Consider the following 24380-nt stretch of genomic DNA (forward strand, 5'->3'; position numbering starts at 1 on the left):
ATCTACATAAGTAGGTGGGGCTGTGTTTTGGCAACTGAGCTGAAAGATGATACCTCTTGACAGTCATCGTTGGATTTGTGTTCAAATTTTGGAGTTGGACCCAGAAACTTGTGAATTGGAGATGGTGTTTTGTGTGTGTGTGTGTAAAACAGGTGGCACTGTAGGAAGAGACATTTTAAGTTACCCAATTATATATTTTGGCATGGGGCGGGGGGGGGAAGGGAGGAAGGAGGCACTACAAAGGTTGTCAACCTGCAATAAGAACAGAAAATGCTGCCTTTAAAAGCCAGACAGATTCAGCCTTTGGATGTGTCCGACCTGTTAAGCTTACGCCAACGCATTTGTGTACATTGACTCTAGCTGGTGTTTGACTTCTGACCTTAGTTGCTGCCTGGTGCTAACCTTTGACCTCAGCTGATGCAAGTCTCAGCAACACTGATCTCCTGTGACCTTCACCGTCAGGACCCAACTGCTGCGGTTGCCCATTCAGCGCCAGCATTACTTTGAACAAAAACGAGCATATGTCGCACAGCGTTCGACTCCCCACCGCTCTCCCTAAATAACAAACCGATTTAATTGATCCTTCTAGCTAACTGGCGTCCTTTAGGGGAGGGAGTTTTTTTAAAAAAAACCTTCTGTTCAGGCACGGTGTAGATGTAAACGTTCGGGGTCCTTCCTTGACCGCCTCCGACGACTGACCACGTGCGGCCGGTAGAAATTTCCAGAAGCGGCGGCAGTGCCTCGTTGACTGGAGTAACCCGGAGCGACAGCGCCTGCCCAGAGTCACCCGAAGCCTCGCGAGCGGCAGCGCCTCATTGACTGGAGCCACCCGGAGTGACAGCGACTGCCCAGAGCCACCCGGAGCCCCGCGAGCGACAGCGCCTGCCCAGAACTACCCGGAGCCCCGCGAGTGACAGCGCCTCATTGACTGGAGTCACCCGGAGCGACAGCGCCTGCCCGGACCCCAGCGAGCGACCCCACCTGATTATACGCCGTCACCCGGAGCTGAATCCCGAGCGGACCGTCTCTTCCCGGCCCCGGAGTCGCCCGGACTCTCATTCCGCACGGACCTCCTGGCAACCTCGCCATCGCCATGTTGTACCTGGTGCGCTCGGCCTCTCGGCGCCTGGCCGTCGCCGGCAGTGTAAGTGAGGAGAGGGGGCAAAGGGAGGGTTTCTGCCGCATGGGAGTGATTTTGAGGCTGGTGCTGGGAGAGGGAGGGAGAACTGCGCACTCCCCACCCCGGGCTGGAGTCGGTCCAGTCTTCCGGGCCTAGGTATTTATCTCTCTCCCCGTGGAGACGGTGGATCCCGGGCCCCAGAGCCCGGCTGACCTTCAGCAGGTTCCTCCGATGGGAGAGACCCCAGTGAGTTGACAGCTCCCGACCGCATTCCCTCTGCCACTTTAACTTTCCTCCCCAAAAAAACCACCAAAATGCGGTCATTTAAAGGGTTAAAATATGAGGATCATTTGTATAAACTTGGTTCGAGGATATGTGATTTAATAGAGACAGTGACAATTTGACAGCAACAAGGAACAATAATTTTAAAATTTAAAACTAGAACATTTAGATGTGAAATCAGGAAGAATTTCTTCATGTAGACCAGTGAAAATTTGAACCCCCCTCCCAGAAGCTGAGAATTGAGGTCCTCAGTTGAAATTTACAAGGGGCAGCGCGGTAGCGCAGTGGTTAGCACTGCTGCTTCAGAGCTCCAGGGACCTGGATTCGATTTGCAGCTTAGGTCACTGTCTGTGTGCAGTTTGCACATTCTCCTTGTGTCTGCATGGGTTTTCTCCAGGTGCTCCGGTTTCCTCCCACGGTCCAAAGATGTGTACATTAGGTTGATTGGCCAGGCTAAAATTGCCCCTTAGTGTCCTGAGATGCGTAGGTTAGAGGGATTAGTGGTTAAGGACTATTACTTATGTGGCGAAAAACTGCAGCAGGCGACGGTGCAGAGGGACCTTGGGGTCCTTGTGCATGAGTCGCAAAAACCCAGCCTGCAGGTGCAGCAGGTGGTCAGGAAGGCGAATGGGATGCTGGCCTTCATAGTGAGGGGGATTGAATATAAAAGTAGGGAGGTCTTGCTGCGGCTGTATAGGGCATTGGTGAGGCCGCAGCTGGAGTACTGTGTGCAGTTTCGGTCGCCGTACTTACGCAAGGATATTTTGGCCTTGGAGGGAGTGCAGAGGAGGTTTACTAGGCTGATACCGGAGCTGAGGGGGTTGAGCTATGAGGAGAGGCTGAATAAACTAGGCTTGTACTCGTTAGAGTTTAGAAGAATGAGGGGAGATCTCATTGAGACGTATAAGATGATGAATGGGATGGATAGGATAGAGGTGGAGAGATTCTTCCCGCTCAGAAAGGACAGTAGGACTAGGGGGCACAGCCTCAAGATAAAGGGGGGGCAGTTTAGAACGGAGTTGAGGAGGAACTTCTTCACTCAAAGGGTGGTGAATCTCCAGAATTCTCTGCCCGTTGTGGTGGTGGAGGCTGCCTCGCTAAATATTTTTAAGACGCGGGTTGATGGGTTTTTGATAAGCGAGGGGATTAAGGGTTATGGGGAGAGGGCGGGAATGTGGAACTGAGCCACGACAGATCAGCCATGATCTTATTGAATGGCGGGGCAGGCTCGAAGGGCTGGATGGCCTACTCCTCCTATTTCTTATGTTCTTATGTAAAATATGTAGGGATATGGGGGTAGGGCCTGGGTGGGATTGTGGTCGGTGCAGACTCCATGGGCCAAATGGCCTCTCTCTGTACTGTAGGGTTTCTATGATTTCTATGACTCAGGCCAATGTTGGGTAAGAGCAATGTGGAGCAAAGTTGGGAATTGGTTGTAATCTGATGTAACAGGTTTGAGGACACAAAGATCTGGTCTTACTCATACCATGCTAATGAGTTAGCAATTTGTCTTTTCACCTCCTGGGAGTTGGATTTAAGTGTGCCCAGATTAAAGTGATAAATCTGTTGGTCAACTGTCCAGGTCCAAGGTTAAGTGAATTTAAGTAGATCTATCCTGATCCTAATTAGCAATCTTTTTTTTTTAAAAAGACACAATTAGGCAATCACTGTAACTAAAATTGAAAGCCTCACTCAGGTAAAGCCAATGAGTCTCAGGCACACAAGTTCAAAATTTCCAATTTTTAAAATTACTGGGGGGGTTTTGTGTCACTGGTGAGGCCAGTATTTGTTGTCAATCCCTAATTGCCCCTTGAACTGAGTGTCAATCGCGTTGTTGTAGATCTGAAGTCACATGGATGCCAGAAGCGACATTAATGAACTGGCTGGGTTTTACAGCAGTAATCGCCATTGCAGAGACTAGTTTTCAATTACAGATTGTATCCAAATTCCCCTTGCCAGGGTGTTTTCTTTAATCCACGTCCCTTGAGAATTAGCCTGGGCTTCTGGATTACGAGTCCAGTGACATTACCCCCATACCATCATCTTCCTCCATGACCATAAATAGCCCTAATTAAAGTCACAACTCCTGTGACTTATTCAGTCTCCTATATTATTCTTCTTGTCTTTGACAAAGACTGCCTCATCGCCACCCTCTGTCACCTCTCTCTCTAGCTGAGTGGGTCTGCCCTCGTTTGTTTTCACTCTTGCCTGTCCAGTTGTAGCTGTAGTATCCTCATAACTTTTAAAGTTCATGGTGAGGTCAGATGAGTTATATTGCCAAATCTTTGAATGAGCTATTCAGTTGGTCTTACTCGTATTTTCCCACAGCCTTGTACATTTTGCTATCCAGTTCTTTTTTGAAGGTTAATAATCAATCTGCTTTCAGAGAGTGCATTCCTGGTCCTCATAACTCATTGCAATATTATGATTATTGGTGAAAACACTTTCTCCTATTTTGTCTCTTGAAATCTTAATCATTTTAAGCACTTCTATTATATCTCCCTTAATCTGTGCTGTAAGAAAAAAAATTCCAACTTCTCAAATCTCTCCATCTAACTGAAGTCCCTCAGCAATGGTACCACTTTGATCTGCTCCGCAGTCCCAAAACCATGACATCCTCCTTGAAATGTGATGGCCAGAATTACGCACTTCTCAAGTGTTACTTTTCTAACCAACTTGCTCTACCACCCACAAATTTGTATGAACTTCTGGGTCCCTCTTGATTTCTACTCCCTTTAAAATCAAGCTACTCCATCACATTCCTTCAAAATTCTGCTGTAACACATTTCTCCAATAATAATCTCTCTCGACCTAGTTTTGTGGCTTCTGTGAGTCTCCAAAACCTATCAGTTTTTGCACTCTACAAAGTCCACTACTTCACTGCAGATTCCATCTTTCACCCAGGCCGAGCTTCCAACCCCACAATAAAAATCATCTGCCTTCACCCCTAACGTGCATGTATCTCCCCCGGCATTGGCCTACTTTTGATACCTCCTAATCTGTTGATTCAAACCAAACACATCTTTGCTTCACTTGCTGTCAGCATTCTGCAGAGACTGCTCCCTTTTGGATAACCTGGTCCACTCCGCTATACCCAACACCTCTCCTATCACCCATGCAATCGCAAAAGCTGTAACACCTGCCTCGTTGCCTCTTGCCCCATTATCTCTTCCATCTTACCATCTAAGGTCCAAAACACTCGTTCCAGGTTGAGCAATGTTTCACATGCACGTCTTTCAGTTTGGTCTGTTGTATTCGCTGCTCCCAATGTCTCCTCTACATTGGAGAGACCAAATGTAGACTGGGGTGATCGGTTTGCTGAGCACCTTCGATCTGTGCACAAAATGACCCTGTCCTTTGTTTCTTGCCATTTTAACACGCAATTCTGCTCCCATGCCCATATGTATGTCCTTGGCCTGCTGCAGTGTTCCAGTGAAACTCAACGCAAACTGGAGGAACGGCATCTCATCTTCCGGCTAGGCACATTACAGCCTTCCGGTCTCAACATCGAATTCAACAACTTCAGCAACCCACCCCCCCACTCCATCTGTCCCAGTTTACCCTCTGATTTCAGCTTCTCTGCCTTTTGGCCATTCACACCTTTTATTCACTCTATGGACTGCTATTAGCAGCCTCTCCCTTTGTTTTTGTGGTTATGACTCATCTTTCACTCCCTTAACCTACAGTATAAATATCTCCCACTTTCTATGCCTTTTAGTTTTGACAAAGGGGCCCCTAGACTGAAAGTCAGCTCTTTTCTCTCCTTACAGCTGCTGCCAGACCTGCTGAGATTTTCCAGCATTTTCTCTCTTGGTTGATGATTCAGATGCATTCCTGCTTCCAGTTTTCATCCTGCACCAATTTCCACTGATCAATATCACTGTCCCCAACATCAAAAACAAAGCCATTTCAACTGGTGAATTGATAACCAGAATGCATAAATTTAAAACTTTCCATAAGCAATGGGAGAGGCAATTTTTTTATTTTAGAGGCAGTTAGGATTGTGATGACACAAAACTGGTGGAAGCAAATTTGAAAAGGAATTAATAATCATCTGGTAAAATAAAAATTGGGAAAAATGAGGATATGGGAATGCATGATTAGTTCTTTCTGAAGCCACCCTGGATATGACTTGAGAATGATATCTGTTTCCTACACATATTGCCTACAATTCTGGAATTTGTGATATTGAATTTTAAGGATGTAAAGGCCCTGAATACTGTTTTTGAGATGCTGCAAGATGTCTGGTTTTTTGACTCAATAATCATAGGTACTATAACTTAAAATGCTCTGTTCATCCTCTGGGTAATTGAATTGTAGATAATATGTCAGTTTACAGTGTGCTTAGTGATGGGGTCTAGCTAAAGTGGAGTCAGTCGAGTTGCTACATTGGTGGCTTCATATTGTTTTCTAGCAAAGTAACATTTCCTTGACTCCAATTCGTAGTTAAATGCTTGATCTTAATTCGCATTAATTGCGGTTATGCATCAATTAGTATAAACCCAGATTGGTGAGAAGGTGGTCTTGTACAGATTGGCTGTTTGAATTTATGCGTTTACCGTTCATGTGAAGCCAAAACTATTTTGCATCATAAATTGGAGAATAGCTATGTTCTATGGTACTTAATGTTTAGAAATAGACACCCTTTTTCGACTTTACAATGCTTAGCTGGTGAACGAGTTCAAACATTTATGTGTGTGCAGCAATGTTCTGTGCCACCCTTCTCCTTGGCTCAAGACATTGGTTTTTTTTTTGCATTTTGTACTTGGTGATTCTGTGTGTTTCAAACTTTTTCTTAAGATTTATGTTTTATAATATTGATTTGTTGCTCTCTCTTTGATAATTGAGTACAAAATTCTTGAGGGGGGGGGGAGGGTTTTAGTGAAAATAGGATATCAGGCCTTGGTTCAAGAGCCAATCCCTGATTTATAACATTGTTCTTATGGGAAAATAATTTCTGACTTACCATGAGCTGCAGTTTTCAGGAATGAATATTGTTGTTAGTTCGCAGGTTGCCTGAAATTTGTTAATTTCTCCTTTGCACCTTGTTGCAGCAATACCATGGAGCCCAAAATGAATTGTACCATTTGTAGTCCAATCCACTATCCCGCCTTACTGGTAAGGCTTAATAAAAAGAAAATATGCAAATAATGGAAAAGTGTTAACACCAAGATACTTATTTTGCAGGGTCATTGGAATGGACTGAGCCAGAATGTCCTTCGATCATTGGCAAGACGCAATTATGCGTGAGTTTTATTGCAATAACCAATGATGCAATTGATCTTGCTATTGTCTCCTAGTGGCTAATAGTGTTTTTAGAAGCTTGATGACATTTTGTAATTTTAGTTTAATGTTATACATAATCTCAGAAGTTTAAAACTGCGTTGTATTAAAATTTTGGCTGTGAGGGTGAATGTTTGTTCCTTGGTTATGTGTGTGCAATAGCCACTCACTCATAACCTTGAATCATAGTCATCTGTTTGTTGATATCAAGCCGGTGATGACCACTAAGTACAGATGTTGAGTAAATTTTAAATGTTTGTGGGCTTGGAGGACTTTGAGGCTGCTTAAAATCCACTCGAGATTTGTAAATCATCCAAACGAGAGCTAAAGATTTCGGGTTTTTATACTGTGGGTGATGAAGTTGAAGGAAAATGGTCCCATTTTGTGCGTTTGGTCAGTTTTGTTTGTGACTTTTGTGGTCTGCCTGTGTGTGCACATCATTCCATCATTCAGCTTTTGCATTTTTTTTAATGCTTAAGGTTTTACTCAAACTCCAATGATTAAATATTCTATTAATTAATTCTCAGAATGTGGATGCTGCTTGCACAGTTGGCATTTGCCCATCCCCAGCTGCCCTGACAGGGTAGTGAACCACCATATTGAACTGATGGCACTCTTTTTTCAAAGTAGCTTGCTAGACCACTCAAAGGGTCATATAGAGTCCACCTTCTTGGTATATGACTGAATTCATATATAGATTAGACTGATTAAGAATACCAGGATTTTTGTGTACAAGTGGGGTTTTTGATGAAATCTGACCGCTCGTGGTCTCATTTAATAGCTTATTTCCATACTTCTTTTAAGAACTGAATTAAGTTCTCAAAACTACCATGCTGAAGTTTGAATTTACATTCTTTGAATTATCTGTGGTAGTGCATTTTAATTTGACACCACCTGTTAAATAACTGAGATGTTGAAATGTAGTTCTGTATGATCAATTCTCATTCACAAATGGACATGTGTGCTAACAGCTTCCAAGTTATGGTTTAGAATGCATTTTGTGTTATAACTAAAGAATTCAAAATGTAAGTCAGTATTTGTACTTTTGTGTTTCTCAGGTCTGAAGCTATTAAGGGTGCTGTTATTGGAATTGATCTCGGCACAACCAATTCCTGTGTTGCAGTGATGGAAGGCAAACAAGCAAAGGTGGGTTGTCCTAGCTAATCAAAACCTTTGGAGGTGTAGTATTGAAAAGACTCATCAGGCAACACTGGTTACGATGAAAGATTGTCAACCTGAAATGTTACCCCCTGGTTCTTTCTCGACAGATTCTGCAAGGTCTGCTGAGTATTTCCAACATTTTCAGTTTTTCTAATCAATCATGTCGTAGGTTTTGTAGCCTATGGGTTGGTAGGCCAAAGGAGGAATTGAAAAAAAATTAAAGAAGCAAGGGTTGGAGTTTGGAGTGGAACACATAGCAGAAATTCCAGGAATTCCTTCATTTGGTGACTACCTTTTTCTGCATCAGTCCTACTTACAGCTCGGATAGCTAGGTAGTTAAATAGGATACACAGGAGAGCAATACTCCATCGTACCCAGCCAGTCCATGTTGATTTTTATGTTCCACTTAAGTCTCCCATTTTTTTCCCACCTAAATGTCCAATTTTAACTATTCCTTTTCCCTCAAATGTGTGTTTGTCTTTCCCTTAAATGCACCTATACTATGCAAATCACTCCTTGTGGTAGTGAGTTCTTCATTCTCCCCACTCTTTGTGTCAATGTTTCCCAAACCTCATGGTGTGATCCCAGACTTCATCTGGCCCCAGAATGAAATTTTGAGAGGGGTTTAAAATCTTGTGCTTGGAAAAAAGCATAAGATCCACTTTTTTTAACAGGCTGTGTTTGCAGCAGCAGTGGACCTCTGAACAGATGGTAAAGCCAGGTCCACACGGTAAGAAGTCTGATAACACCAAGTTTAAGTCCAACCGATTTATTTGATGGTAAACTATCAAATCGGTTGGACTTAAACCTGGTGTTGTCAGACTTCTTAACTGTGTTTACCCCAGTCAAATGCCGGCATCTCCACATCAGGTCCACCAGCAACAAAAAATGGAACACTTAAAATGGACCTCACAGATGTTAAAGCTAAGTCTAAGCTTCTAGGCCTGTTATTTCTGCCTCAGAGCTCACTACCCATTGTTTGGGAACCCATGCTTTGGGAAACAACATCATTTTTGAATTTCCTACTGAACTTCTTTGTAACTATTACATAGCGATGAGTTATGCTTCTACAAAGAACGTAAGAAACAGGAGCAGGAGTAGGCCATCTATACCTTCGAGCCTGCCCCGCCATTCAGTAAGATCATGGCTGACCTGAAGTGATCAGAAGAGAAAACATTCTCTCCATATCTACTCCATTCTATCAAATCCTTTCATAAATTTGAAGACCTATTAGAGGAAAGAGGTCCTGCTATCCTTTAATTCCTTCCTGATGTGTATACCCACAGACTATTTTTTTAAAATCTTCTCTGCATCTTCTCCATTATTTTTATACTGTGGTGACTAGAACTGCTTGATGTTCTTATGTATGATCTTGCTAAGATTTGTTGCAGATTTATATGACTTTGCGTAGGATAGAACACGAGGGCCTTGTCTTTATGCACTTCTTCAACTTTTCTGATGCACCCCCAATCAATGATTAAACTTTGAGCCCATTCCTATGAACAGGCTGCAATTAATTTCCACTATCTAAATACTATCAACTACCAAATTGACAGTACCTCATTAATGTCACCAAGTTTCGGTTGTTTACTTGCCATGCCAAAGACCAAGTAATCTATATGTCCCAAAATCAGAAGCGTGCACAGCACTTGACCATTGGAATGCTATTTACCACTCTTCTCCAATGTGAATATCTGTTAATGCCAACTTTTGTTTTCTTGTCAGTCATTTAGCTTTCATTCTATGATGCTGCATCATTTTGTGATTAGCCTATTGTGCGAACCTTATTTATCAAATGTTTCCTGGTAATGTACTGTCCTGTTTTTTATCCAACCGCTGCTTTTATCAAAAAATATATATTAAATAGATTATAGCTTTAAACCTGTACTGCCTGTCATTGATTAACTTATGCATTTCTAAATGCTTGCTCATTTTATCTTGAATTTATGGAGTGGAAGGTGGATGGTAGAGGTGTTGGTAGCTAATGGAGAGAAGTCGTCATGTTACGTACATTCAAGATTACGTTGTGCAGATTTGAGGCCACAAAAGATGCTGATTGTTTAATGGCAAGTGGCAGGGATCGGAGGCGATCAGATGTAAAAACCCAGCTTGCAGGTGCAGCAGGTGGTCAGGAAGGCGAATGGGATGCTGGCCTTCATAGCGAGGGGGATTGAATATAAAAGTAGGGAGGTCTTGCTGCAGCTGTATAGGGCATTGGTGAGGCCGCAGCTGGAGTACTGTGTGCAGTTTTGGGCGCCGCACCTGCGCAAGGATATTTTGGCCTTGGAGGGAGTGCAGAGGAGGTTTACTAGGCTGATACCGGAGTTGAGGGGGTTGAGCTATGAGGAGAGGCTGAATAAACTAGGCTTGTACTCGTTAGAGTTTAGAAGAATGAGGGGAGATCTCATTGAGACGTATAAGATGATGAATGGGATGGATAGGATAGAGGTGGAGAGACTCTTCCCGCTCAAAAAAGACAGTAGGACTAGGGGGCACAGCCTCAAGATAAAGGGGGGGCGGTTTAGAACGGAGTTGAGGAGGAACTTCTTCACTCAAAGGGTGGTGAATCTCTGGAATTCTCTGCCCGTTGAAGTGGTGGAGGCTGCCTCGCTAAATATTTTTAAGAAGCGGGTTGATGGGTTCTTGATAAGAGAGGGGATTAAGGGTTATGGGGAGAGGGCGGGAAAGTGGAACTGAGCCACAACAGATCAGCCGTGATCTTATTGAATGGCGGGGCAGGCTCGAAGGGCAAGATGGCCTACTCCTGCTCCTATTTCTTATGTTCTTATGTATGGCAATTGAATGCGGAGGCAACACACTTAGGCAGGAAATCAACTAAAATATTGGTATCTTTGCAGATAGAGAGCCAGAGAACGGAAACATTGGTGTTTGTAAGGGTGCTGGTGTAGGAGTTTAGATGTGGGAGGTATATAAATGAATGAATTGGAGAGGTCTAATGAGAAATTAGTCTGGCATGTAGAAAGTGAGACTAAGAAGGACACTAAGGAAATGCAAAGATGGAAGCCAGAATTCCAGTGAGTAAGACTTGTGCAAGGCAAGGGCGTGCATTTCCTTTTTCTTTGTGCAATTCCTAGAAGATTAATTTGCATCTAATTAACATTTCTTGTAGAAGACCATAAGACATAGGAGCAGAATTAGGCCATTCGGCCCATTAAGTCTGCTCCTCCATTCAATCATGGCTGATATTTTTCTCATCTCCGTTCTCCTGCCTTTTCCCCATAACCCCTGATTCTCTTATTAATCGAGAACTTATCTATCTCGGTCTTAAAGACACAATGACCTGGCCTCCAAAGCCTTCTATGGCAAAGAGTTCCACAGATTCACCATTCTCTGGCTGAAGACATTCCTCCTCATCTTGGCTTTAAAGGATTGTCCCTTTAGCCTGAGGATGTGCCCTCTAGTTCTAGCTTTTCTTTCTCGTGGAAACATCCTCTCCGTGTCGTCTCTATCCAGGCCTCGCAATATCCCGTAAGTTTCAATGAGATCCCACCCCAGCCCCCCTCCCCATCATCCTTCTAAACTCCAACAAGTACAGACCCAGAGTCCTCAACTGTTCCTCATGTGACAAGGTTTTCATTCCAGGGGTCATTTTTGTGAACCTCCTCTGGACCCTTTCCAAGGCCAGCACAGGGACCTCAGTCACTGACATGTTTTGATGAAGCCATGTTTTTGGTGCTCTATGCAAATTGTGTTTTAACAGTGGATGTAGTGTATCATTGTTTACAGACATCAGCTCTTTCAGTCCATAAATGAAAGCGTTGATTGAAAATGGCAATGCATAGAGAAGCAGTAATCCTTAGTATTTCAGAGCTAGACAAATCTTGCATTGGGACAATGCCTATATGTGGATTATCAGTTCACGGTTAGTAGTTTGTTCTTAAATGGCATACATTCATCTTCTGTGCAGTCTTTTGTGTCTGCTATGGTGAACATTTATCTACATTGTTGGATTGGAATTTGTCTTGCTGATGTCTCTGTTTTTAAGATCCTGACCTGAGTTAAATGAATTTGTGGTGACTATTTCACACAAGGTATTTACTGTTTATTGACGCTAGTCTGACTAAATTAATATTAAAGGTCCAGTCTGAAAAAAGAAAATTTGTATTTGTGAGCAGCTGTTCTTAAAGCAAACCTCTGTGTGTGTGTGTGTGTGTGTGTGTGTGTGTGTGTGTGTGTGTGTGTGTGTGTGTGTGTGTGTGTGTGTGTGTTCGTTCCTGTTGCTTAGATAGCCTTGACAACTATTGCATTGTGTTCCAGGTACTTGAAAATGCAGAAGGTGCCAGAACAACTCCCTCTGTAGTTGCTTTTACAGCAGATGGTGAACGTTTGGTTGGGATGCCAGCGAAAAGACAATCTGTAACCAACCCTAAGAACACTTTATATGCCACAAAACGCTTAATTGGGCGGCGTTTTGATGACTCTGAAGTACAGAAAGATTTGTAAGTTTTATCAAAAATTATTTTTTAAAAGCTTCAAGATTAATGTTCTATTCTCTTACGGGGAGGGAAAAAAGTGTTATTTATTATTTGTAGGAAAAATGTGCCATATAAAATCGTGCGTGCCTCGAACGGTGATGCTTGGGTGGAAGCTCATGGTAAGATGTACTCTCCGAGCCAAGTTGGGGCATTTGTCCTGATGAAGATGAAGGAAACAGCAGGTAAGAACAGTAGAATCACGAGAGCTTTGAACTTTTTCAGGTTAAGAGCCTTCTGGGTGTTTATAATTTGAAGTTAAAGATTTCAGTTTTATTCAAATTGGCTACTTTTTTAGTGTGATCAATGGGTATGATTAGTCTGTTAACTACATGACTAATAATACTGTTGGTCCATGTTCACTACATCAGAAATCGATTTAATCATTCTCGATCAAAATTTCTAGAGACGTGGAAATGTATTCTGAGATAGTGTTTGTGCATTGTAATATTACTAAACTAGATATGGATGCAATTATTTTACATTTAATGATTCTGATATTAATTTTCTGTTTATAGAAAGCTACCTGGGACAGACAGCAAAGAATGCTGTTATTACAGTTCCTGCATATTTCAATGATTCCCAAAGACAGGTAAAAGCAAAAGTTGCACAAATATTTTAGTTATATTGATTGTTTTTGACCTGATGCTTTACAGTTTGCAAGTTCGTCACTACAAAATCAGCTTTAGCTTAGTTCTGTTATGGCCTGAACTGATTTCAGAAGGAATTTACAGGAGACTGTGTTCCTTGCAGGATGTCTTTGCTCTGCTTCATTAGTGTGAATAGTTCCTTAATGTTGCCTTCCAATTGCTACATATCTTCAGTATTGCACAAAGCTGTAAATTGAGAAAGACTTTAAACCTTGGTGGTTCTTTATGCCAACGTGAAAGGAAATTAAAATTATAATTTGTAGTAACAATGGCCTTTTGATGTCTTGATACTATAATTATGCGTAAAAGTACTGGTGGTTCCATGTTCAGCATATTCCATGTTTACACTATATGGCTTTGGTATTTACAAATGTAAAATGGTAATAAAACAAAAATAAGATGTCATTTGCATATTAAAACTAATTGTGATGTTGTCCACAAAGGCTACAAAAGATGCTGGACAGATTGCTGGGTTGAATGTTCTCCGTGTCATCAATGAGCCCACGGCAGCTGCTCTAGCATATGGATTAGACAAGTCTGAAGACAAAGTGTATGTAAAAAGTAAAACTTCTAATTCACGAATGCAGTTTTTTTTAAATTAAAAAAATGTTGGCACTTTGGTTCTTGATTCCATTCGTCTGTTGCACTCACTTGTGCTCCAATCTTGCAACATGAGCTCCATACTAAGTGGAGTGTATTAGTTTCTTCTCAACACCAGCCCTCTTCACAGTCTTTCAAAATACATGTTTGAACAGTTTTATCAAAGCTGCTGCAGTTATTACTGTGCACTTCGCCATCAATAGAAGGACGCACTCGGTCTGATAGCATGATTTTCTATCTTTGCTATCACTTTCAAAGCGGTAGATCAACTTGTAGTATAATGTAGCTATTCTCTACAGTGTGTTGTGATGATAAGGTGATTTATTAGAGAAGAAGCTCTAGATGATTTAATTCATATTCTCCGCAATCTTTTGTGTCTGCTATGGTAAACATTTATCTACATTGTTGGATTGGCGTTTGTCTTGCTGATATTTCTGTTTTTAAGATCCTGACCTAAGTTAAATGAACTTGTGGTGACTATTTCACACAAGGTATTTACTGTTTATTGTAAGTGCAAAGTGTTTGTCCGCTGTATGTCGAGTGGATTCAAACCAGTGACTTTTTTTTGAGACACTGTAGAGAGGAAATTTCTGAATGGCATTGAAGATTGATACTGCACATCTCCTGGTGGATCAGCCTATTACAGCTGATGCAGAGTTCAAAAGCAGGCAAATGTTTAAACTATTTGTGGTTAGATGATGTGCTCCAATCTTTGTGATGCTCTCAGTTTACAAGTGGGATAAATATATGCATAGTTCTTTTTCAAAATGAAAACTAGCGTATCTTGAACTTTGAGCCAAGTGGATAGTGACCTATTTGGTTTAAAGTAAGTTGTGAAAAAGGAAGTGATGACTAGAATGTCAGTGAATATTATTTAAATAGACTTCTGCCAAATGCTCAAGGTATTGACAACAAATTGAATTAGAGGTAATCTTATAGACACGCTGGAAATTGGTTGAGATGTAGGGTTGGGATTATGTGCACCCTGATTTGTGTGGGCCTCGGATTTTTAACATGTAGCTGAATGATTTGGATGAAGGAATAGAAAGTTGTAAAACCCAAACTTATAATATTAAGCTACAACTCAACTTAAAAACAGTGTCAGATCTTAAGGGGAGCGGCCTCGGTTCACAATGAGAAATGGGGGCTTGTCTATGCAGGAATTATGCTCACCATTTGACCACCAACTCTTCATCACTGGAGCCAGTATTGGAAGATGAAAAATCTCTAGCGTAAAATATTTCAGTTGCGTAACACCTAATAGTATGTTAATTATATTAGTAAGCTTTACAGATGAAGGGCATTGTTTAACTCAGTACTTTGAGCACATATAAATAAAAGCAGCTCAGAGAGAAGTGTTGAGACTGAACAAAGTCAATAAACTCTCATGATAAAAGCTTTATGCCTCAGTTTCAACTTTACGAATCTGCTTGGAACCTGTTAATACTGATGCCAGTTGAAGGCACAGAGCGCTAAGAAAGATGGGAAGGCCTTGGAAGAGGGTGCAGTGTAGGTTAATCATAATGATACCTGGGCTTAAAATATTAATTTATGGGGACATTCCCTTGAATTTAGAAGGTTGAGAGATTATTTTGAGGTATTTAAATTGATTAGGACATAGGGAGAAATTGTTTCTGCCGTGTGGGATCCAGAACCAAGGATTTAACCAGAACTGAGCCATTATAGCTGCCAGGTTTTCTTGAGAAAGGGGAAGGATGAGAAATGACCTGATGGAAGTATTTATCACAGTTAGGTTGAACTTGATAATGTAAATGTGGAAATGTTGATTTCACTTTTGGAGCAATCCAAAACTGGAGACTATGAATATCGGTTGGTTACTGATGATCCAGTTTAAAAATAGGAGAAAATTTCTTTACCCTGTTATTAGCATAAGGAATTTAGGCCACTTAAGCCTCTAAATTTTCTTTGCGTACAGCTGTTTATTTGAATGCCTGGTTCTTTAAATTTATTAGCACAACCACACACATAATCATGAAAATCCTATTCCTTTGCTTGTTATCCTCACAGCCATAGCTGAGGCAAATAATATCTGCATTTTGAGGCAAACTAGATATGTACATGAGGAAGTAACGACGAGCAGCGTATGTGGGTTAGAGTAGGAGGTGGCACTGATCTGTTGAGCCAAATTGTCCTTGTCTCTGCAACTGAGGGCATAATACAATTGGAGCTCAATTCCTAGGTGAAACTGAGAACCAATTTTTTTCACATTTGTTAAAAATTGAGGGCTAGATCCTCCAAGTAGCGGTCAGTGTCAGATCAGTCATGTTTTCAAGACTGGGCTGAATGGAATTCTCTTAGGTAAGAGTAGCAAGGACAGGAGGCAGAGTTGGGTAGAAGAAGTTCCATCACCAAAATCTAATAGAATGGCCTAATCCTGTTCTCAAAAATTGTAATTAAAAAGATAAGTACACTGTTTAAAAAGTATAATGTTATATTTGCCATGTTAACTGTATCCTTCGCCCAAGTTTAAGTGACACTCTGAAAGTTCCACTTGAATTGCATATGGTAAAATTATTAACTACTAACTGTGGTGTTGAGAAGCTTTTATTTCATTGAACTTGTTTGATTTCTTCTGCAGCATTGCTGTCTATGATCTGGGTGGTGGTACCTTTGACATATCTGTACTTGAGATTCAAAAAGGAGTCTTTGAAGTAAAGTCCACAAATGGGGATACCTTCTTGGGAGGTGAAGACTTTGACCAGGCCTTACTCAAACACATCATCAAGGAATTCAAGAGAGAGGTTAGTATTAACAAAGGCTTAGCATTTTTAAAATTTATTGCAGAGGGGGTTATGTTTTAAATTAGATTTTCTCTGTATAATTTGAAAAAGTTCTTCACCAAGCGATAATGTCACTTGTGTTATAATTATTTCAACAGTCCCTTCCCCAAGTCTGAGGTACAAGGCCTGATAATCCTGACAGAAAATCTGGCCTTTTTGCCTATGCAGAGTTTGCTCGGCAAGTGTCCCAGGCTCGTCCCCAGAAGTTTTCTCCATCTGGCCCTGAAAATTAATTTTCTTGCATATCTTTAGTATTTACTGAATAACCTGTTGGTTCATGGATCTGTGCAAATATTTGAAAGCTAACTTAGCACAAGGTGCATCTAACTTGTTAAACTTGTCGTCCACTATAGTGTATTCTTAAGAGCCTTATTTCATTTTTAGTCAGGTGTGGACCTCACCAAGGACAACATGGCACTTCAGCGAGTGAGAGAAGCATCAGAGAAAGCCAAGTGTGAGCTGTCTTCATCTCTTCAGGTCAGAACACCTATTGCATTGGAATAATTACATTCACATGTTCATTATGGAAATTGTAACTTTTCCACAGTTTTGCAAAGAAGTGTATAATGGGTGCATAATCTGTAAAAAGGTGGCAACGTAACAAAGTATGTAAGGCTTTAAAATTACCTCCTGAATCCACAAATAAATGAATATCAAGTTAATTTTACTAAATTTTTTTATACATGCAGGCACATCTGGGTGATAATTATTCAGCCTCTTGTATGTATAGTTACTAAACCATTTCACTGTTCATATGAAATAATTTTAGGAAATTATTTGTAGGGTCTCGTATAGAATGCCTACAATGGAGAAGGAGGCCGTTCAGCCCATCGAGTCTACACTGACAACAATTCCACCTAGGCCCTACCCCCATAACTCTACAAATTTATCTTGCTAACCCCTCTAAGCTGTGCATCCCAGGACACTAAGGGGAATTTAGCATGGCCAAAGCACCTGACTCACATCTTTGGACTTTGGGAAGAAACCCAGACAGACATGGGGAGATGATGCAAACTGTACACAGACAGTGACCCAAGCTGGGAACCGAACCCATGTCCCTGGAGCTGTGAGGCAGCAGTGCTAACCACTGTGCCACCACGCAAAGAGAAGTAGATATCTCTGAACTGGAGGTTACTGAAAATTTAAGTGTTGGCAATGGTATCACAGTCCTCCTCCAATTCAGGGATAAATTAGCTTGGAAATAGCAATCTGTATGTACCCATTTTTGCATTATGTATGTTCTTTTGGGAGTATGGGAAGACTGAATTCTAAAATGGTTCTTTTTTTTTAAATGGCCTTTTATATGCAGTTAGCAAGTGTTTACTGAGGTATAATTTAATGCATACTTCCACTGTTTCATTCCCCAGGCTTGAATTACAGATCTAACCTTAAATGTTGGGATTTTTTTTTCATTGTTTGGTGCGAGTTTCCTGTGCTAAAATAACTTGTGGGCAGCTTCCAAACTAATATATTCTAGCATGAATACATAACGCAAAACTGTTGATTTATCATTAATTGCCAATCCTACTTGGAGAATTTGCAGTGTGGTTAGTCAGAAAAATGGAAAATGTCATCCAAATGGGGCTGGCTCTATTGGATTTGGGTGAAATAGAAAAGGCGTTGGTTGTTACTTCAGCAATAATGTCTTCAGTTCATATACTCATCGCCATTCATTTTTCACTTATCGTTTGTGGTAAGATTCTTGTAAGGTTGATTGTTCCAGTGGTGCCTTTTAACATCGACCTTCCTAGAGTAAATACCTTTGGTGAAAGGGTGGGCCCTGATGCCTTGCAATTAGTATGGTGTATTCCCAGTGGCTTGTCTACTAATGGATTAACAAAGTCTGTGAAGGATGTGTTCTGTTCCTCGTGCTGAATATTTGTCTTGTGTTTTTACCAGACTGACATTAACCTTCCGTACTTGACAATGGATGCTTCTGGACCAAAACATCTGAATATCAAAATTACTCGTGCTCAGTTCGAGAACATTGTTGCTGATCTCATTAAAAGGACCATTAATCCCTGTCAGAAAGCCATGCAAGATGCAGAGGTCAGCAAAAGTGACATTGGTGAGGTCATCCTAGTGGGTGGAATGACCAGAATGCCAAAGGTGAGTGAGTTTTAAGATTTTCAGGTCAGTGAGGAGAGTTCCCATGTATCTTGGCAAAAACATTGATCTTCATGTGATGAAAATTGGAATGAAAACAAGCCAAGCATAGAATGTTAAGCTGTGATTTGCTTAATTTGAATTCTAGTTATTACAATGATGTCAGGACTGGGATTAGCTGCCTTAATTTGTAGAACATTTTAGATTGGCAGTGGATCACATTCTCATACAAATACAGCAGAGTTTTACTTTTTAGTGATTTTTATGCTGTTCCATGCCTTGTTTGTTTATCTAGGTCCAGTCAACTGTTCAAGAGCTATTTGGTCGTTCCCCGAGTAAGTCAGTGAACCCAGACGAAGCTGTTGCTGTTGGAGCTGCTATTCAAGGTGGTGTGCTTGCTGGTGATGTCACAGATGTCCTGCTGCTTGATGTTACACCCCTGTCACTAGGTATTGAGACCTTGGGTGGAGTTTTCACTAAACTCATCGGCAGGAATACTACAATTCCAACAAAGAAAGGCCAGGTATAAGAGTTAAGCAGTTTTAATAGGGTTATTGCATAGATCATGTTTTGTAATCAATAATGAGTATATTTTGCAGTTGATATTCTTGATAATTATATTAACATCATGGCTTGATGCCAAATACATTTTTAAAACTCTGGCTTTAATGTCTGGAACACCTAGTTTAAATGCATAGTGCCTGATATATTGGCTGTTTGTACGAACGGCAGGTCTTTTCTACGGCTGCTGACGGACAGACACAGGTTGAGATCAAAGTGTACCAGGGAGAGCGGGAGATGGCAGCCGACAACAAACTTCTGGGACAGTTTACATTGGTAAGTTCCATCAACCTGCTTTGATTTGTACAACAATTTTTGACATTGAGAAATTGACACATATCTTAACACCTTGGTTCTGCAAATGAGGCTAGGGGATTTTCACAGTAACTTCATTGCAGTGTTAATATAAGCCTACTTGTGAGTAATAAATAACTTAAGTGTTAAATAATGTAAAATACCAACCAGAGCATGTGGTTTCACTCCCACTTTACACAGTATTTTGAAAATATTTGTTGACAACCCAGCAACCAAGGGACAGATTTATATTTGAGCAAGAATTTGGGTGGGTTTGTTCCAAAAATGCTGTTTAACTCTAGGGCCTAAGTTGTAATTGTAGCATTATTGGCGGTCTGAATGCCTAGAAGCAGACATGTATACTGCAACTTCCTACACAATATTTGCAGTGAAGTGCACAAAATGTAAGAATGAGATGCTCTCCCATAACATTTGAATATTCTTGGGCCGGCCAAACTTTTCTTTTGAGAGATGGGACCATGGCAGCTTTTAAAATTACTTCACATGATGTGGGTGTCAGCATTTATTGTCCATTCCTAATATCCTTTGAGAAGGGGATGCCGAGCTGCTTTCACGAACCATTGCAGTCCGTGTGGCGTAGGATACATTCACAGTGCTGTTAGGACCAGTGCCTGAAGGAACGGCAATGCATTTCTGAGTCAGTATGATGTGTGAGTTGGGGTCGTGTTCTCATGTATTTGCAGCCCTTGTCCTTCTTGGTGGTAGCGGTCACGGCTTTGGAAGGTCTCTTGAAAGAGAAAATGTTTTGGGGCTGTTAGAATTAGTGACCCCATGTTCAGTTGGTTTAGAATTAAACAAATTGAATTTCTTGTGCCTTTTGCTAGGTTGGAATGCCACCAGCTCCCCGTGGAGTTCCACAGATTGAAGTTACATTTGATATTGATGCCAACGGTATTGTCCATGTTTCTGCAAGGGACAAAGGCACAGGTCGGGAGCAGCAGAGTAAGTATTGACTCAGACTGCAGTGGTTGCCTTTTAGTAAGGAGCACTTGAGCTCATATTCGTTTGATAAGTTGTTTGATATTGATAGTTTACAAAAGAATCCTACAAAGGAATATTAAAATGAAACCAATTATTTAACTTTGTAGTGTGGAAACATACATATATTACATACAATATATATATTTTGCCTGAAGTGAATCTTGGTTGGATAAATGTTTGTTTATACTTCAACTTTCAAAAACACAAATAGATTTAAAGTTTTGAAAGCTCTTTTCAATTCCAGTTGTCATCCAGTCTTCTGGTGGACTGAGCAAAGACGACATTGAGAACATGATTAAGAATGCAGAAAAATATGCTGAAGCGGACCGGAGAAAGAAGGTATAACAGCATTATTAATGGCTATATGGAAGGAAAGAAACTTGAAGAGGGTCAGGAACAATTTGAAGCCTACTTAAAATGACTGCATTTAGTTTATACTCTCAAGGACCAAACTAACTGTAGACTCTACAGCTCTAAGTTATTTAAAATTATGAAGGGGATTGTGCAGTTACCTGTACTGTACTTAAGGTGACAGTGTAATATTAATTGTGAACATTTTTGCCAACTAAAAGAATGACTGCTCAATGCACTGCCCTTGTACCTTGCATAGAATTGTAGCCAGTTAATTGGAGGCTAGAGTAGCTGTTGTATTCAAACAGATTTGAAAATTTTGTTGTCTCCCCACAGGAAACGGTTGAAGCTGTAAACAACGCTGAAGGAATTATTCATGACACAGAGTCCAAAATGGAAGAGTTCAAGGATCAGCTTCCAAAGGAAGAGGTATGACTTTGGGATTAAGACTGCTGAGTGAATTACATCCCAGAACAAATCAGTATTGTGTTCAAAACTGATACTTTGATGTGAAAATAATCGGTATATTTTTTGTTTAAACCAGTGTGACAAATTGAGAGAGGAGATTACAAAAGTGAAGGAGCTGTTGGCTAGAAAGGATTCTGAGACAGGCGAAACCATCAAAGCAGCAGCATCCAATCTACAGCAGGCCTCACTGAAGCTCTTTGAGACGGCTTACAAGAAGGTGAAGTATTAGCACTGATAGGCTTAAAAGAATCTTTAGCAAAAAGTAATAGAACATTTATTAACCAGCTGTAGTGTTGGAATTCTTATAAATACATTTTGTTTTTTAAAAGATACAGGTCTTTAACTTCCTCGGTGTGGCAGTCTCCAGCGGATTGTCACTCTGGAAAATTTACCTTTGCTGGAAATCCAAAGTCTTGCCTGACCTTCCTCACCAGGCTGACTGAGACAGGAACAGAGAAGCCACCCACCCTCAGTTGCATGGTGTAAATGGATTGCAGTGAGGAAGGACTAGTCAGATCCGGGGGAAGGGGTGTCCCATGGAGGCTAAGTCTTTAAAATAGTTACTCAACTTAGAAGGAATGGTGAAGTACCTCTAACTCGTTCAGGGTAACTGAGGGTAAAACTGGCAGAGAAATCTGAAGTTAGCTATTTAAATTGTTTTGTCAGATGGTTCCCAGCTAAATGCTGTTGTCGAGGGGACATTCGTCCTCCTGGACAATTGTGAGGTAAACCCTTCCCTGGGAATTTCTGAGAGGAATTCCCTAGCATGTCCCTCAAACGCAACACTGGGGAGCCAGGAAGTTATGGTCCACGATAAATAACTGACCAGTTTTCAAGGTTCAGCTCAAATTTATGGTTAAGATGGAGAATGTATGCTGACAAATTGCTTTTTTTTTAAATTTTCAGATGGCATCTGAGCGGGAAAGTTCAGGCAGCACAGATAGTGGAGAAAGTGGAGACAAAAAGGAGGAGAAGCAATAAAATGTCTCAAAGTAATTGTTTTAATGAACTGGGAGGGAGATAACAAGCTTGGGAGTGGCGGAGCCAGAAGATAATCTTTCTCCTGAGCGGATTTGCACGACAGTCATTCTCGTACTGTATTTTTGCAGTATCCTATATATAGTTTTTGTTTATAAATTAGAAATATCAGCGTTGAGTCTGCGTTTTAACAAGTCTGTCAGATTTGTTGCCATTCATGTAATGTAATTCACCTTGTGTAATTGCTGATATAAGAGAGCTAGACTTTATGGTAGAAGTAAACTTGTGGTTTGCAGCCAATTTTGATTGTCATTTCCAATAAATGATTTACTTTTCAGTTGAGAGGAGCATATGATCTGAAAGATCACATTGAAGTACAGTAATTCATTTAATGTATCTCAGTGGCTTTGTCTTAATTCTCACAAACAGATGAAAAGAGAGCTTTAGAAATAGTGTCCAGGATTCTGACCTTTCTAGAGTTGGTGAATTCCAGTGTAAAGCAGAATTTTGGGTGAAAAAATATTTTGATTCCAGTTCCACCTGCAAAATGGCTGTCAGTGTTTTATTTGCCATTGAACATAAAGCTAGACTAACAGATTTTGGCAGGGATTGTTGTACAGAAAATGTGAAAAGAATGACTGAAAATGTCTGAAATATGAAATGAAAGCAATAAAACTCAAATATAGTCAGCGTCTGAAAGTATCACAATGGGGCAGCATGCTTTTCTGTTTACTACTGGCAACAGATTAAATAAAGGGTGTTTTATTTTGGGAGACAGCTTTCATTTAATGGATATTTGGATCTTGAACCGAAGCCTCTCCAATTGTAACAGGTACCCATCTAATTGCTGCACTGAAATGGTGAAAGCGCAGACCTATTCAAGTAGTTTGAGTTTATGGATTCTATCAGTAAGGCTGCATGTATCTTTTAAGTTCTTGATGCATCCTGCAGTACGATATTCTCAGAATTTACTTCATTTTTATTCTGATTTATACAAATGATGTTGAGTCTGGAGGAGAGAAGAGCACTTCTCTGGCTGTCCTGCCGGTTGATGGAGTTGGGCAACTTGAATCTAAGTTTCCCACAGCAAATAACTTTGGTGATTGCACCTTGTGATTTTCTTTTTTTAAAAAATAAAACTTGAAAGGTGACATGACCAATCAGTCTTTTATGAGCTTTTCTGTACTTGTTCTGATTTAAACTTGGTTGTGATGGAGATGGTTTACTGATTAATATTACTCTAGTTTCATGTCTCAAATCTAGCTGCCTCCAATAACCTTTAGTAGGTCACCCTGATTGTGCTCTCGGATGCTTGCGTGGATAATGAGAAGGCCCTAGACAGCAATTATCATAGCTGACAGTAGAGGAAAATTCCACCTGTGGGCAGGCATGCCAGTGGCAATAGATGTCAGCTTGAAACCAACAACCCCCAATAACACTCTTCAAGTTTGGCACTTGTGGCAGAACCTGCCCATGAAGAATTAACCTCGTCAGCCACCAACAAATGTGGACCCATATTAAGACATCCATCTGAACAGATTGCTTGCTGCATGCCCACCATTCTTTTTAGATGGAAGTATGCTGGACTAATTTAGTGCATGTTTATTGTGCAGTTTCAAAATACATTATAGTTCCATGGAACTGAAATTAGCATTTGGCTGAAATCCGCATTTGTAATTAAATTAGAATAAATTGAATTCTTCCAAATGGTAGATGACAAAAGGAATTAAAAATGAGAAGTAATTCTATAAATTCTTTTACTAACTTGGTTTAAAGTGACATTCATTTTTCAACACTGGAAAATATATTTTGGTAACACTTCAAATGTAATCAATACTGATTATAAAAATGCAGTTGTAAATGTCTGTTCTTGCTGAGATGTCTAGTTACCAAGATACTGCAAGTCACAAGCTGGTCCATAATTTTCCATCCGTCACCTAGTTCTGGTCCTCGATCACTAGGAAGTTTGTTTCTACTCTGTTGCATTTCTTCAAACATTTTTAAACACTTACCAAAATTTAGAAATATTGAATGATTACTCAGATTTACTGGGGAGACGTCACATGATGGGACGGAATCTAAGAAAATAAAATAACCCACCCTGTAAGAATGTACTTAAAATTATTGCTCAGTTGCAACAGAAAATGAGCAAATAACTCCTGGATTGGGTTAAATGTTCTGGTTTGCATAAAACGTTTCCCCTGTTTTTTTTCAAACAATCTTTGATACG

General features: G+C 40.6%; 1 protein-coding gene across 1 annotated transcript; it reads left to right on the forward strand.

The window, feature by feature from the left end:
- Positions 1–695: 695 nt before the first annotated feature.
- Positions 696–23306, forward strand: hspa9 (heat shock protein 9). Its single transcript, XM_080201751.1, has 17 exons — positions 696–1144; positions 6590–6648; positions 7744–7831; positions 12125–12306; positions 12400–12524; positions 12858–12931; positions 13433–13539; positions 16189–16351; positions 16775–16867; positions 18290–18499; positions 18792–19019; positions 19229–19333; positions 20197–20314; positions 20598–20692; positions 21041–21133; positions 21249–21389; positions 22079–23306. Exons 1-17 carry the CDS (start codon positions 1094–1096, stop codon positions 22151–22153), a joined length of 2007 nt encoding a protein of 668 aa, XP_080057877.1. The 5' UTR covers positions 696–1093; the 3' UTR covers positions 22154–23306.
- Positions 23307–24380: the final 1074 nt, after the last annotated feature.

The sequence above is a fragment of the Carcharhinus amblyrhynchos genome, chromosome 13 (genome assembly GCF_965287045.1).
Source record: "Carcharhinus amblyrhynchos chromosome 13, sCarAmb.v2.hapA, whole genome shotgun sequence".
NCBI lineage: Eukaryota > Metazoa > Chordata > Chondrichthyes > Carcharhiniformes > Carcharhinidae > Carcharhinus > Carcharhinus amblyrhynchos.